This window comes from Herpailurus yagouaroundi, unplaced genomic scaffold (genome assembly GCF_014898765.1).
Source record: "Herpailurus yagouaroundi ecotype Mexico unplaced genomic scaffold, PumYag 182, whole genome shotgun sequence".
NCBI classification, from domain to species: domain Eukaryota; kingdom Metazoa; phylum Chordata; class Mammalia; order Carnivora; family Felidae; genus Herpailurus; species Herpailurus yagouaroundi.
In genome coordinates, this window is record NW_024412413.1 from 687699 (window position 1) to 703471 (window position 15773).

At 53.5% G+C, this 15773-nt stretch overlaps 1 protein-coding gene across 1 annotated transcript in view; it reads left to right on the top strand.

Moving 5' to 3' along the window:
• Positions 1 to 15773, top strand: part of LOC121040130 (putative interleukin-17 receptor E-like) — a 75287-nt gene continuing 59514 nt past the window's right edge. The window contains exons 1-6 of the mRNA XM_040490505.1: positions 1 to 33; positions 703 to 776; positions 2536 to 2664; positions 3759 to 3873; positions 5320 to 5427; positions 11823 to 12009. Coding sequence (XP_040346439.1) covers positions 774 to 776; positions 2536 to 2664; positions 3759 to 3873; positions 5320 to 5427; positions 11823 to 12009 — 542 coding nt within the window. The 5' untranslated portion in view covers positions 1 to 33; positions 703 to 773. The remainder of the gene's footprint in view (positions 34 to 702; positions 777 to 2535; positions 2665 to 3758; positions 3874 to 5319; positions 5428 to 11822; positions 12010 to 15773) is intronic.

Below are 15773 nucleotides of genomic sequence, written 5' to 3' on the forward strand. Positions count from 1 at the left end.
TGGATGTGGACGATGACGGTGTGGGGGCGACAGGTAGAGTATGGAAGGCGTCACGTCTCTCGGAGTAAGGCACGCGTGTGTCTGTCAGGGGACCAGATGAGTCACACTGCCCCGGAGATGCTGTGCTGGCCGCAGGGCCTGTGACCTGGGCCTCCGCCCCAAGTGTCCCGGTCACCCTCCTGGCCTGCCTGACCACGCACTGCGCGTGTGCTCTCACGCCCTGGTCTGCTTGCTTCTCAGTGTCCCACTGCCCATGCCAGGCATCGTCCTCCCGGGTCTGCCCAGTTGCCAGGCTCCTTCAGCAGCCCCCCCCCCCCCCCCCCCGCTGCCCGGCCCTCCTCTGGCCTCTCCCGGGCTCGCCCCGCCCGAGGCCCCGCCTCCGTCTCCGCTCCGCAGACGCAGACGGCAGGTGCACCCTCAGTCCCTGGGGTCTGCGCAGGCCCGCTCCGCACATCAAAGCCCAGCCCCCTGCCCGCTCCCTGCGCCCCTCTCCGCCACGCACGACGCACGCCCGAAGGCCGCCCCGCCCCACGCCGGTCCGCGACCCTGGCGCTGAGTACCCGGTGGAGGGTTCGTGCGGCTGACGCTCAGCTCAGACGGGCGGAAGTGGCCCGAGCCTCGGAAGGTTGCTGAGGAGTCGCGAGTGCGCTGTGGCCGCAGGGCCCTGCCGTGCTGACGACTCTCCGGGTGTCGTGTTTGCAGAACAGAAACGTGCGGAAGGCAGAGAAAACCAAGAAGCGGCTCCGGAGAAGACAGATGACATCCACGATGTGATGGTAGGTTCCCCCCGCCTCCTCACACTATCACCTTCCCGGTGTCCTGGGGACAGGCGACAAGGCCAGGCAGGCCAGGCTGCAGGACACATATGCGTGCGCTTGCTGGTGTGCATCCGTGCACGGGCTCATTGCGGGGGGGGGGGGGGGGGCGGGGGGGGGGGGCATGTGCGCGTTCTCCTGTGTGTCCGTATGCTCCTGCTCTCCCGTGTGTATGTGTGTGCCTGTGTGCGTGCTCGTGTTCGTCTGTACATGCCCTTGTTCATGTGCTTGTGTGTGCCCTGTGCACGTGCTTGCATGCGTCCATGTGTGCGCATGCGTGCAAGGAGACAGGCTGTGGCTACAACTCTGTGGCAGCCGTGGGAAAGGACCAGAGCAGGCAGGAGGGCACACGGGCCACTTGGTGAGGCCGCGATGCTGGGGCCAGGGGTGCGCAGGCGGGAGGCAGAGTCAGGTCCAGAGCAGGGCCAGGCTTGTGGGGCCTCACCCGGGTCAACGAGCAAGGTCAGCGCTGAAGAAGCAGCGGCTCCTGGAGACCGTGCACCTGCCGGGGTGGGGGTGGGGCGAGGGGGAATGTTGCACGTTGCCTGATGTGGGGGAGGGGAGAAATGTAAAACCCTGCCCCACAGCTCCACAAGGAAGACAGCTGATACCTCTGACGGTTGGAAGGAGGACAGGTCTTCTGGGTCCCCGGAAGAGCCCCGAGGGCAGCCGGGAGGCCAGCCAGAGCGGGGCACTCCACGGACCTGGGGCGATCTAAGGTCCAGAACGTGTGCAGGGCTCACAGAGGAGCAGTGAACAGACACACAGGGAAGTGGGCCCAGCCCCGGATGCAGACACTAAGCTCCAGAGTTGACTCGGGGAACCCTGAGGAGGCGCCGTGTGGAGTCAGGGGGCTGAAGGTCCAGGCCCTGCTAAGACAGTCCGTCCCACATTTGAACAAATGGGACTTGCTCCAGAAAGTGGCAACAAAAGCTAGCCGTCACTCTGGAGTAGGAGGGAAGGCCATGCGTCCAGCACTGGGATGGGTTTTAGGAACTGATGCTGCTGGCCAGCTCCCTGCTCCCTCCGGGCGCTCGTGTTGGCATTGGGGTGGGGGGAGCCCGGTCCTGCCCTCACATGGGGTCCAGGTAGGCCAGGCTGCGTTGCAGAACATTAGGTGTGCCCTCAAATGCTGGTCTGCTCGGAATGACCCTGCAGGGTCTTGAGGGTGTCAGAATTTTGGACAATGTTTTCCTTTCCTTGTATCTCGTTGGTAAGATATTTTGACCAAACAGGTGCTTCTACTTGTGAACAAAAGCATAGCCGCCAAGGCCACCCTGGGTCTAGCTCAGTGGCCCTGCCTCTTGATCGGCAGGAGTGAGGAGGAGGGGGGGAGGCCGTCTCCCATGGCCACCCAGGCCACGAAGCAGAGAGTTCACCCCATGCCCACGTGTGGCATGTCCCCAAACCTCACGTGGGCATCCACAGGCAGGCAGCTCAGACTTCACTCAGCCACACACTTTTGGTGCCCCTGCAGCTGCCAGCCGGAGCCCCGCACTTGTTTCTTGAGAGCAGGGCCCCTGTGTGCTGGTTGCTCCCAGCACAGCACAGAGTAGGCCCTCAGGGAACAGGTGTCTCTAGCTTTCCAGACGAGAATCACAGAATACACACTTTAAGTGTCATTTAAAGTCTGATTTCCTTCACTCTTACTGACACCCCAACACCCAAAGATATGAACCTTGGATGTTGGGTTTCGATGAGGGTTTTTTTTTCTTGCCAGTCCAGGTTGGTCAAAAACGAAATGCCGTACTTGCTCTGGACCATCAAAAGGGATGTTGTTGACTATCACAGCTTGAACTGTGACCAGATGCTGAATCACTATGGGAAGACGGCTTCCTTCACCACCAAGGTGAGTGGGAGAGCTGGCGGGGAGGCTGGCGGGACAGGAGCCCCAAGCACCAGGGCCCTGAGGCTGGGAGGACGACATGTGGACTTGTCACCTCCGGGCTCCTCCCTGGGACCGCTGCCTGGTCAGAGGCCACACCATGCAGTATCGGTGTCCAGAGTCCCTCAGCACCTGCCCCACTGCTGTTCCCAGGGCCCCAAGTGCCCTTTGGCCTGTGACTGTCCTCTGGGCACGCAGGGCCAAACCCCAGGCAGGGCGGTGGGGGTTACCGGCACAGCCCGACCTGGGCTTTGCACCCCGGAGGGGCTCTGGGTCTGAGGGAGAGCCAGGCCACCGCCCCTGCCCTGGGGCTTCCGGCCCCTCCTGTCACCCCCTTTCAGTCCCGCGGCCCCCTCCCTGCTACTTCAGGGGCCTGAGGTCTGCCCAGGGTGGATAGGCCTGCATGTATCCTCTGGGGAGAGGCTGGGTAGAGGGGCTTCCTGGCAACAGGGATAACCCGGAGGCTCAGGGGTGAGGCTTACACTGCCACCAGTGCTGCCCGTGGGGGTCTGGCCCCTACACACCCTCGCCAGGCCTCCTGGTGACCTCCTCTGGGGTGTGGGCCGTGCCCGCAGGTGGCACAGTCAGGCCAGAAACCCCACAAAGACCCCCTGGCAGAGTAGCCACCAGTGTGCCCAGCAGCCAGTGGGCGCTGCATTTCCCGGCCACTTGGCACTTTTTTCCAAGTGGGGCAATGAGCTGGACCGTGGGGTGCAAAACTGCCAAGCCTGTGTAACAGCCAGTGTTACTTTTGTGGGGCAGCCGTGAGTGTGCCCATGAGCGAGCCCACTCCCTCCTTCCTGGGGCCTGGGCCCAGCACCATCTAGGCACCTGGGAGGTGAGCACAGGACCTACCACCCCTGTCTCCTCCTGGCCTGCACGTCGGCCGGCACAACCAGCTGACCGGGGGTCAGGAGGGACTGGGAGGCCGGGGGGGGGGGCACCCCCGCCTCCCGAGAGCCCCTTGGAGCCGGTGCTGCCGGCCGGTGGGCGTTCAGGCTGGTCTGAGTGGACCAGCACACGGCCTGCGGGGGCCTGACGTGCCGCTGTCTCTGGAGATCGGGCTGTGTGTGAACATGCGGAACCTACCGTGGTACGTCCAGGCCGACCCTGACTCCTTCTTCCCACGTTGCTACGGCCTCTGCACCGAGAACGAGAAGCAAGAATTCCTGGGTAAGTCCGTGGCTGGAGGCGAGACCACCGGGCGTCAGGCGGCCAGGGCCCCTCTGTGGCCCACTTTCTCGCTGAGGTGGCTGCAGAAGCCTTTGGAAGGGAGGGGGGGCTGGGCCGCAGCTGCAGGGCTGGACCGGTCCCGTCCCAAGGCCCGGGGGCTCAGCTCCGTCTCACGTGGTGAGGGCCGGTCCAGACGTTTCCATGGGCCGCAGCTGCAGGATGGGAGCAGGAGGCTGACGGGGGCTGTGGAGCCGAGCGTCAGCAGCTTGGTTCTGACTGGGCTTCTGGGAGAGGCTGGCGTGGGGCTGGTCCTGTGGGTGACAGGCTCTGGCCTGGGGACAGAGGGAGGACTCCTGGATTGACCCGCCGAGGGAGGAGAGAGAAGGGGAAGGTCAGGACAGGTGAGCACTGCCCTTTTGGGGGTAACTTGTGTTTCCTGAGCACGGGCCTGGGGCCATGGAGATAGGGCATTGCCCTGCCGTGTGATCTGACCCCACCCTGGCGCTCCCAGGAGCAGATGGCTACAGGCAGGACAAGGTGGGGTCTGTGCGGGCTGGAGGTGAGAGGTGCAGGGGAGGAGAGGGTGGTGAGCAGGGGCCTCTCAGACCCAGAGGACAGGAGCTCAGAGGGGACCGGGCCGCACCGGGCAGTGTACCTGAGTGTGACGGGCAGAGGGGCTACGGGTCAGCAGGCGAGCTCAGGGTCTTTGTTCCGGTGGACAGAGGAGGCTCAGGAGAGAAGCTCTGAGGTCCTGGGGAAGCTGGGGAAGGGAGCTCAGGTTCCGGATGTTTCCCACGTGGCAGCAGCTGCCGGGCGGGCGGGTGGGGTTAGGGTGGGGGGCAGCTTCCTCTGCAATGAGGAAGGGCAAGTTTTGGTGAGAAGGTGTGGGAGTCTCTTGCGGACCTCCCCGAGGGCGCGGGTGGGAGGTGAGTATGGGCTGGCTCACGGGGGTGCCGGCCGCCTCTCCGGGCACGAGCCAGCGCTCCGAGCCAGGCCAGCCCCCAGCCTGCGTCTGTGGGACCCAGAGCTGTCCTCTGTGCCCAGCCCCTCGGTCCATGCACACCAGGAGCTGTGGGAGCCGGCATGTCCAGGGAGGTGCAGAGAGGCTTCTGGGGTGGGCAGGGTCCTGGTGTGTCTGCGGGGGTCTTCTGTCCTCTGTGCGGGGCTGAGGGCACAGGAGCAGGGGGAGGTGGTGAGGGTGTCCATGCACTGTGGCCCCGGGTGGGGGGTTGGGGCGAGCAGGAGAGAGGCAGGGAGGGGGTGCGCGGGTTCTGCTTCTGGGCCTGTTGACAGGGCCCATGAGAGGCCGGGGCAGAGGGAACGGCCCCTTTGAAGGCAGCGAGGGGGAGGTGAGGCCTGTGGGGCGCCTGGGCTGAGGACAGCTGGTGCTGGCCGAGGTCCCTGGTCCCCGGCCGGAGAGGGGGCGAGGCCTGGGTGTCCTTTCAGACGACTTCCGGCGGACGGTGGCCTCCAGCATCCTCAAGTGGGTGGTCAGGCACCACAAGTGCGGCAGCAGCGGGGAGGCCGGCGACCGCGGCCCTGGCAGCAAGAAAGGTGTGTGGGGCCCGAGGCTGCACCGTGCGGGGAGAACAGTGCAGGAGGGGCAGCGGGCCATGCGTCCAGGACGGGGTCCTCCCTCCCTGTAGAAGAGGGAGACGGGGAGTGGCTTTCCCGCGTGGTGCAGAGCCACTGTGGCGTTAGGCCTACGAAACCCAAAGAAGTTGTTGTTGTTGATTTTGATAAAGCAGCTTTTGGTTCGCAGTGCACTTGCGCAGAAGGTGCAGGGATTTCCCATAGGCCCCCAGAGCCCCCTCCGCCGTCAGCGTTCCCACCGGCTGATGCCTTTGCTGTGACGGATGCGCCCGTGTGGACACGTCGTTCTCACGGCGTTTGTAGCGAGCTGCGGTCCTGTATGCGGGGTGGGTTTGGACAGCTGTGTGAGGGCGCGGGCCCGCCGTCACGGTACCACAGTGCTTCCGGTGCCCTGATGTCCTCGTGCTCTGCCTACCCGTCCCCGCCTGGGGACGGGCCCCTGGCCCCCGCCCCTGGCCACCACTGGTCCTTTCGCTGTCGCCGTCATTCCGCCTTTTCCAGATGTCATATGGCTGAAAGCATACATACGTAGCCTTCCTTTGCCTTTCCTTTTTATTTATTTTTTTTAATTTTTTTCTTCTAGTTTTTTTTCCTTTTTCTTTTCTTTTTTCTTTTCCTTTTTAAGTTTATTTACTTATTTTGAGAGAGACAGAGAGAGGGGGGGCTCCCACATGAGCAGGGGAGGAGGAGGAGGAGAGGGAGAGTGGGGGAGGGCAGATGGAGAGGGAGAGAGAATCCCAAGCGGGCTCCACGCTGTCAGCACAGAGCCCGCCATGGGGCTCGAACGCTCAAACCGTGAGATCATGACCTGAGCTGAAATCCAGAGCTGGTCTTAATGACTGAGCCCCCCGGGCGCCCCCAGACGTGGCCTTTTCTGGCCTCTTTCAGTCAGTGATGTGCAGCTAAGGTCCCTCCAACTCCATCATGGCTTGGTAGCTCATTTCCTTTTAGTGCCACATCACACTCCATTGTGTGGATGGCCCACCGTGTGGCTGACTTTCTCCATCACCTACTGAAGGGCATGTTGGCTGCTTCCAAGTTTGGGCAGTTATGATCTGGGTGCAGGTTTTTGTGCAACCGTGTTTTCAACTCGTTTGGCTAAATACCACAGAGCCTGATCGCTGGACACAATGGTAAGAGTGTGCTTTGGGGCACCTGGGTGGCTCAGTCGGTGAAGCGTCCGACTTCGGCTCAGGTCATGATCATGCGGTCCGTGGGTTCGAGCCCCGCGTCACGCTCTGTGCTGACAGCTCAGAGCCTGGAGCCTGTTTCCGATTCTGTGTCTCCCTCTCTCTCTGACCCTCCCCCGTTCATGCTCTCTCTCTCTCTGTCTCAAAAACAAATAAACGCTAAAAAAAATTAAAAAAAAAAAGTGTGCTTAGTTTGGTAAGACGCCACCAAGCTGTCCTCCACAGTGGCCGCACCATTTTGCACCCCACCAGCAATGAGTGCTTCGCGTCCTCCCAGCGCTCGTGGCGTCCGTGGTCTGGATTTGGGCCGCGTGTGACCCAGGTGACAGGTGTGCAGTGTGTCTCTTGCTGTTCTCACCTGAAGTTCCCCAATGACACGTGGCCTTGAGCATCTGTTTTTGCTTTTCAAAATACACTGTTTTTATTTATTTACCTATTCATTTGTTTACTTATTTATTTGTATGTTTTTAGAGAGTGTGTGAATTGGGGAGAGGGAGGGAGAGAGAGAGAGAACCTTTTTTTTTTTAAGTTTTTTATTTCTTAGAGAAAGCAGGAGAGATGGGCAGAGGGAGAGAGAGAATCTTAAGCAGGCTCCATGCTCTGTGTGGAGCCTGATGTGGGGCTCTAGCCCATGACCCTGGGATCATGACCTGAGCTGAAATCAAGAGTCAGACTCTCAACCGACTGAGCCACCCAGGCGCCCTGTGTATCTTTTAATATACTTCTTTGCCATCTGTAAATATAGTCTTTGGTGAGAAATCTGTTTAGCTTCCCTACCATTTGAAAATGTTTCTGGTTGAGGTTTAAGAGGGGTTTTGTGTGTGTGGTGTGTGTGTGTGTATTTCGGATGACAGCCCTTTACCAGATGTGTCTTTTGCAAATATTTTCTCCAAGTCCTCGACGTATCTTCTCATCCTCCTGACTGTATTGAATCCTGCTTATCAAGTATTTCTTTCATAGACTGTACCTTTGGGAATGTGTCTAAAACCTTATCACTGCACTCAGCTTCATCTTGGTGGTTTCCCATGCTGTCTTCTAGGAGTTCTGTACTTTTGTGTTTCACACTTGGGTGTATGATCCATTTTGAGTTAATTTCTATGAAGGGTGTAAAAGCTGTATCTAAATTCTTTTTTGTGTGCTTTTTTTTTGCACCTGTTTCAGCACGATTTGTTGAAAAGACCACTTTTTTTCTGTTGTATAGCCTTTGCACCTTTGTCATGGATCAATTGACTATATTTTTGTGGGTCTATTTCTGGGCTCTTTATTTGGGTCCAGGGATCTATTTGTCAGTTATTTCACCAGTACCACACTGTCTCGATTACATAGACTTGTGGTAAGACTTGAAGTTGAATAGTATCAATTCTCCAATTTATCCTTCTCCTTCAATATTGGGTTGGCTATTCTGTATCCTTTGCCTCTCCATGTAAATTTTAGAATCAACTTGTCAATATCCATAAGATGCCTTGTGGGATTTTGATGGGGATTGCGTTGAATTTATAGATTGAGTATGGAAGAACTGACATCTTTTTTTTAAAGTTTATTTATTTTGAGAGAGACAAAGACAGTACAAGGGGAGGAGGGGTAGAGAGAGAGAGAGAGAGAGAGAGAATGCCAAGCAGGCTTTATGCTGTCAGCATGGAGACCGACGCGGGGTCTGATCCCACAAACTGTGAGATCGTGACCTGAACCGAAATCAAAAGTCTGGTGCTCAACCAACCACGCCAACCAGGCACCCCAAGAACTGACATCTTGACAGTAAATCTTTCCTATTTGTGAACATGGAATATCTCACTATTAATTTCATTCTTCTTTGATTTCATTTATCAGAGGTTTGTAGTTTTCCTCATATAGATCTTGAACGTATTTTGTTAGATTTATTTATTTGTATATTAAGTTTTTGGGTGCTAATGTAAATGGTGTTGTGTTTTTCATTTCAAATTCCAATAATTCATTTCTGGTATGTAGGAAAGTGATTAACTAATCACTTAATAGTTTTAGGAGTTTTTTTGTCAATTCTTTCAGATTTTCTACATAGATAATCATGTTATCTATGAATAAAGACAGTTTTATTTCCTACTCAATTTGTGTACCTCTTATTTTCTTGTCTCATTGCATTAGCTAGGATTTCCAGTATGATGTTGGAAAAACAGTGGTGAGAGGGAGGAGGTCCTTGCCTTGCACTTGATTTTAAATTTTTTTTAATGTTTATTTATTTTTGAGACAGAGAGAGACAGAGAATGAATAGGGGAGGGTCAGAGAGAGAGGGAGACACAGAATCCGAAACGGGCTCCAGGCTCTGAGCTGTCAGCACAGAGCCCGATGCGGGGCTCGAACTCACGGACCGTGAGATCATGACCTGAGCCGAAGTCGGATGCTTAACCGACCGAGCCACCCAGGCGCCCCATCTTGCACTTGATTTTAGAGTGTAAATAAATTTCTCATTTCTCACCATTAAGTATAATGTTAACTATAGGGGGTTTTTGCATATATTCTTTATCAAGTTGAGGAAGTTCCTCTCTATTCCTAGCTTGCTGAGAGCTTCTATCATGAATGTGAGTTGAATTTTGTCAAATGTTTTTCTGTATCGATACGATCATATAATTTTTCTTCTTTAGCCTTTTGATGTGTAATAGATTACATTAATTGATTTTCAAATGTTGAGCCAGTTTTGCATACCTAAGATAAATCTTATTTGATTATGGTGTATAATTCTTTTTATACATTGTGGATTTGACTTGCTAGTATTTTAGCGAGGATTTCTGTATTATTATTCATGAGAGATTTTAGTCTTTAGTTTTCTTTTCTCATGTCTTTCTCTGGTTTTGGTGATAGGGTAATGCTGGCTTCATAGAACGAGGAAGGAAGTATTCCCTGTTTCTATCTACTGAGATTGTGGAAAATTGCTATAATTTCTTCTTTAAATGGTAGAATTCACCAGTGAACCCATTTGGACCTGGTGCTTTCTGTTTTAGAAGGTTATTAATTGCTGATTCAATTTATTTAATAGATATAGGTCTCTTCAGATCATCTATTTCTTTTTGTGTGAATTTTGACAGGTCGTGTCTTTCAATAAATTGGTCCATTTCATCTAGATTATCAAATTAGTGTGCAGAGAGTTCATAGTATTTCTTTACTATCTTTTCAATGTCCATGAGATCTATAATGATGCTTTCTCTTTTTAAAAAAAATGTACTTATTTTGAGGGAGAGAGACAGAGAGCGAGCAGGGGAGGAGCAGAGAGATGGGGAGACACAGAATCTGAAGCAGGCTCCTCACCTTCAGTGCAGAGCCTGATGCGGGGATCTATCCCATGCCCATGGGATCATGACCTGAGCCGAAATCGAGTCTGATGCTTAAGTGACTGAGCCACCCAGGCACCCCAAGAATAATAAAAATATTCTTATTAAAAATAAGAATAAGAAAAATAAAATCTCACGAATAAGAAAAGTAAAAGTTTGTACTTTACCTTCATTCATTCCTTTTCTAACACTCTTCCTTTCTTTATGTGGAACTGACCTGTGTTATTTTCCTTCTCTTTGAAAAACTTGAGATTTCTTGGCAGGTCTACTGGCAAAAAAAATTTCCTCAATTTTTTAAAAAATTTTGTCTGAAAGAGTGTTCTATAATCTCATGATTAGGTCTCAGTCTTTAGTGAACCTGTGCCCCCGGACGATGAACGTCACTGTGCTTCTCAGTTTTTACCCCCTTTGGCGGGACAGAGGACTAGCGGGGGGTGGAGTTGGGTCTTTGCCTTCTCCCAGCAGGTCAGGCTCTGGGCAACTATTTCTCCTGAGGGCGGGCCTCCTGAAGAACAGAATGCTCTGGCAATTTGCAAGATGGTCCCTTTTCCCTTTCCTTGCCGGAAGCAGGAGGGGATTTTTCTCCCGTACTCACTGTGAAAACCAGGTCAAGTTGCCAGAGGTAAGACTGACGAAAGCATGGGGGCCCCCTGAGCCAGACGGTCCTGGAATTACAGTTCAGGTTTCCTGTCCGGGTGTTGGCGTCTGGGGGGTTCTGACCTGGTGAGGTGTGGTTCGCTGTATCCACCTGACCGTCTCTGCAAATTTCGGGGACGATGGTTTGTCCGGCGACCTCAGCTCTGAAGCAGCAAAGAAGAGTTGTTGATTCTTTTTACTTGTCGTCAGGCCAGGTTGACAACTTCCAGGCTCCTTATGTGCCTGATCAGAAAACAGAAGTGAAGTTTTCCCCTTGAAAATGGTTATTTTTGGGGCGCCTGGGTGGCGCAGTCGGTTAAGCGTCCGGCTTCGGCCAGGTCACGGTCTCGCGGTCCGTGAGTTCGAGCCCCGCGTCGGGCTCTGGGCTGATGGCTCGGAGCCTGGAGCCTGTTTCCGATTCTGTGTCTCCCTCTCTCTCTGCCCCTCCCCCGTTCATGCTCTGTCTCTCTCTGTCGCAAAAATAAATAAACGTTGAAAAAAAAAATTAAAAAAAAAAAGAAAATGGTTATTTTTATGTTCTGTGAATTTCACCACAATACAGGTTAAAAACGCACATTGTAATGTCTACAACAGCCGTGTGAATGCAGCGCTTTCTCCCGGGCCCAGCACTGCCGGGGTCTGTGAGGCCTCCGCCCATGCAGGGCCTGACCCCCATGCCCACCCTGCCCCAGTTTGTGGAGTTGTTTTCATCCCAACAAGCCTCCTGGTCCCTGGGTTTACCTTTCTTCAGTCTCCTTCCCCATAAGTGCGTGCAGACAGATGCTGGCTGTGAGCTCCCTCTCCCTCAGTGGCTTGGGGGTGGGGGGGGCCCAGGCCCGGGCTGCCTCGCGTGGGAGCTCGGCCTCTCGAGGGTCGCTTTCGCCTTGCCGGGGGAGCTCCCCGTGCTTCCTGAGACCCAGGGGTCCAGCTTGACTCTGGGGTTCCAGGAGAGTGAGATGCTGGGTAAGAGTGGGTAAGCTCACAGTGGCTCGCGGGCGTCAGGCAGGACTGCTCACCAAGTACTTACCGGACACCAGCGTGGGCTCAGGAAAGCCGGGCTTCTGTAGCAAGTCAGGAAGTAGTGTTGCGTTCGTGGGTGCTGAGTGTGGCTGGAGGGCGGAGCAGCGGGAAGGCCAGACGCAGGCGTGGTGCCCAGGTTGGCCGGGCTGGGGTGGCCTGTGTCCGGTGCCCCAGGTGGTCCCCCCTCCACGAGCCTGTGTTTGGTTTTCAGTTCCCGAGAATGCGGAATCCAAGCCCATGGGCCTCTCGGGGGAGCTCGTGGACACCGCATACAAGGTGTGCCAGGCCTACCTGGGTCAGCTGGAGCACGAGGACATCGACATCTCCAAGGACGCCACCCAGGACCTCACGGAGGACGAGTGGAAGGACCTGACGCAGCAATACTACTCCCTCGTTGAGTAAGACGCGCCCTGTGTCGCCCGCTCAGTAAGACGCGCCCCGTGTCCCCCATTCAGTAAGACGCACTGGGCAGCAAGGCTCACCTACACGGGGGGGGGGGGGGGGGGCCGCGGCGGGGGGGGGGCGGAGGCTTCAGGAGCTGTCCAGGGAAGTCCCGCCCTGGGACACCTGGAGCGCCTCTCCGGGGTTGGGGCTCCTGTCAGGGTGCTGGGGTACGCAGATCCCACCAAGTCCCTGTTGGCTCATAAAAGGATGACACTCCCCTGGGGGCTCCTTTGGGTAACGTCGCCTAAAGCATCTTCCACACGGTTCTTGTCTTTTACCTCATTTGAACCCCACGAGTGGGCTCTGGACAGAGCGGAACGCTTGCTCGGCCCAGCCCAGCTGACTCTCCACGGCCTTCAGGGCTCCCTGCCACATGGGAATCCGGAGGCTGAGCTTGGCTCTCCTCCCCGTCTCCCGAAGGGAAGGCCGAGTCCTTCCCGGGGGGCGGGGGGAGACCCAGCACCCCCTGAACAGCGGCCAACAGAGGAGCTGGGGCAGAGGTGACCCAGGCGCCCCTGCAGCAGGAGCAGGACTGTGAGGAGGGTCTGCCCAGAGCCCCCCGCCCCCACCCCCCAGGGGCAGTGTTGTTTCCTTCCTCTTTACTTCTTTGGGATCAGTCGAGTATTTTCTCTTCCTTTGGATCGAGGGCAGCTGCGTGTGCTGCTGTCTGTCCAGCCGGATGTACTTCTGCACATGTACCCACCCGGCGAGACCGCCACCCAGCTCGGGATGAAAACCATTTGCAGCCCCCATCAGGCCCCCTAGGCACCCTCCCAGGCAGAGACCCCACAGAGGTCGCACCTGACTGCTACCGCCGTAACCAGCTTCGTTGTGGGATTTCACGGTCACGGACTCACGTGACTTTCACTTGACGCGGAATCTGTGGGGTTCATCCACACTGTGCGCGTAGCCAGGTTTTCTGCTACCCACAGGGCACAGAACTTTCTCTCCTGACGTGGGTGAGCAGCTGGGTTACCCCCGGTGTTTGAACATTTTCCAGAGTGGTTGCACGTATCCAGATACCAACAGCATTGAGCGTGGGCTACGCTTCCTGCACGTGGCAGGCAGCCTTGTCGCCACGAGTCTTTTCAGTTCTCTCTTCTTGTTCTTCGTTTGCACTCCTCTGACGACCGGGCGGTTGGATATCGCTTCAGATGCTTGTCAGTCATTTGAGTATCTTCTTTAGGGAGGCGCTTGTCCGTGTCTCTTGTGTATTTAAAAATCAGGTTGATTGTGTCTTTTTAAATCATATTAATTAAAAAATTTTTATTGATTATTTTCTTGTCGTTGTTAATGTTTATATTATCACCGTCACTTTCCTATTAGCTTGGCAGTCTTTTTTAAAATGTTCTCTGTGTCCTTTTTAAAGTCCAGTATAGGGGCGCCTGGGTGGCGCAGTCGGTTAAGCGTCCGACTTCAGCCAGGTCACGATCTCGCGGTCCGTGAGTTCGAGCCCCGCGTCGGGCTCTGGGCTGATGGCTCAGAGCCTGGAGCCTGTTTCCGATTCTGTGTCTCCCTCTCTCTCTGCCCCTCCCCCGTTCATGCTCTGTCTCTCTCTGTCCCAAAAATAAATAAACGTTGTAAAAAAAAAAATTTTTTTTAAAAATAAAGTCCAGTATAGTTGGGATACAGTGTGATGTTAGTTCAGGTGGGCAGTCTGGTGACTCAACGCTTCTATCCGTCACCCAGCGCTCAGCCCAACAGGTGCACCCCTTAATCCTGATCACCGGTTTCTCCCATCCCCCGCCTCCTCTCCAGTGGCCATCGGTGTGTTCTCTGTAGTTGAGTCTGTTTCTTGGTTTGTTTCCCTCACTTTTTCCCCTTTGCTCATTTGTTTTGTTTGTTGAGTGTAATCACGTGGTATTCGTCTTTTTCTGACTTCTTTTGCTCAGCATTATACTCTCTAGCTCCATCCATGTTATCGCAAATGGTGAGATTTCATTCTTTTTCATCACTGAGTAGCATTCCACCGTGTGTATGTATACATACCGCATCTTCTTTATCCACTCATCAGTCAATGAACACTTGGGTTGTTTCCATAATTTGGCTATTGTAGAAAATGCTGCAGTAAACATAGGGATGCACGTGTCCTTTCGAATTCGTGTTTTCGTATTCCTTGGGTAAATACTTAGTAGTGCAATTACCATTTTTAACTTTCGGGGGAACCTCCACACTGTTTTCCAGAGTGGCTTCGCCAGGTTACGTTCCCGCCAGCAGTGCAAGATGGTTCCCCTTTCTCCACATCCTCACCGACACCTGTTACTTCTTGTAGCTATTCTGACAGGTGTGAGGTGGTATCCCATCATGGTTTTGATTTGTATTTCCGCCATGATGAGTGATGTGGAGCATCTTTTCATGTGTCTGTTGGCCATCTGGGTGTCTTCTATGGGGAAATGTCTGTTCATGTCTTCTGCCCATTTTTAAATTGGATTATTTGTTTTTTTGGGTGTTGAGTTGTATAATTTCTTTATATATTTTGGATACGGATCCTTTATTGGATATGTCCTTTGCCAAATACCTTCTCCCATTCCAAAGGTTGCCTTTTAGTTTTTTTGGTGGTTTCCCTCGCTGCGCAGGAGCTTTTTATTTGATGTGGTCCCAGTACTTTATTTTTGCTTCCATTTTCCTGGCCTCAAGAGTGGTCGTCACATCTTTAAATGGATTTCTAAGAGTACTCTAAGCATTCCTCATTGAGTCCTTTGTTGGATATGTGCATTAAGAATACCCTTTCAGGGATTGTTGGGGGGTGGGAAGGAGGGGAGGGTGGGTGATGGGTATTGAGGAGGGCACCTTTTGGGATGAGCACTGGGTGTCGTATGGGAAACCAATTTGACAATAAATTTCATATTTAAAAAAAATTAAAAAACAAAATAAAATAAAGAATACTCTCTCAGGGTGCCCGGGTGTCTCAGTCAGTTGAGCATCTGACTTCGGCTCAGGTCATGATCTCACGGTTCATGGGTTCAAGCCCTGCGTCGGGCTCTGTGCTGACAGCTCAGTCTGGAGCCTGCTTTGGAGTCTGTGTCTCCCTCTGTCTCTGCCCCACCCCGACTCATGTCACGTTCTGTCTCTCTCTCTCTGTCTCTCAAAACTAAACATTAAGATAAATAAAATAAAGATTAAGTATACTATATAAAAAAAGAATACCCCCTCTTAGTGTATGCCTTGTCTTTTTACCTCTCAATGATTTCTTTTCTTTCTTTTTTTTTTTTTTTTTTTTTTTTAATGAAGCCCAGTGTTTTGAGTTTTTCTATTATGGTAGGGCTTTTAAGAGTCCTGTTTAAGAAACCTTTACTTGTCCAATGTCATGAAAGTGTTCTCCTCTGAGTTCTTCTAGATGCTTTAATGTTTTTTCTTTCACTCATAGCCTTTTACGATTAATCTTAAATTAAGTTTTGTGTATGGTAAGGGATAAAGATCAATGTTCTGTTTTCTATATACAGACATCCACCACTGATAAACAATAAACATGAGAGGCCATTAGCATAATTAAATGGACATGGGTTTCTGGGGCAGTAGGCCTGAATTCAAACCCTAGTTCTATTAAAGTGTGGCCTCGGGCCCATCACTTAGAAGAAGGAGAAACATGAGTTTTGTTGAAACTTGCTTTTGGCCCAGCATGTGATATGTTTTAGCAAACCTCTCATGCAGACTTGAGGACTAGTAGTGTGTTCTGAAAAGTCAATTGAGTCAAGTTTCTAAAATCTGTATCTTCGCT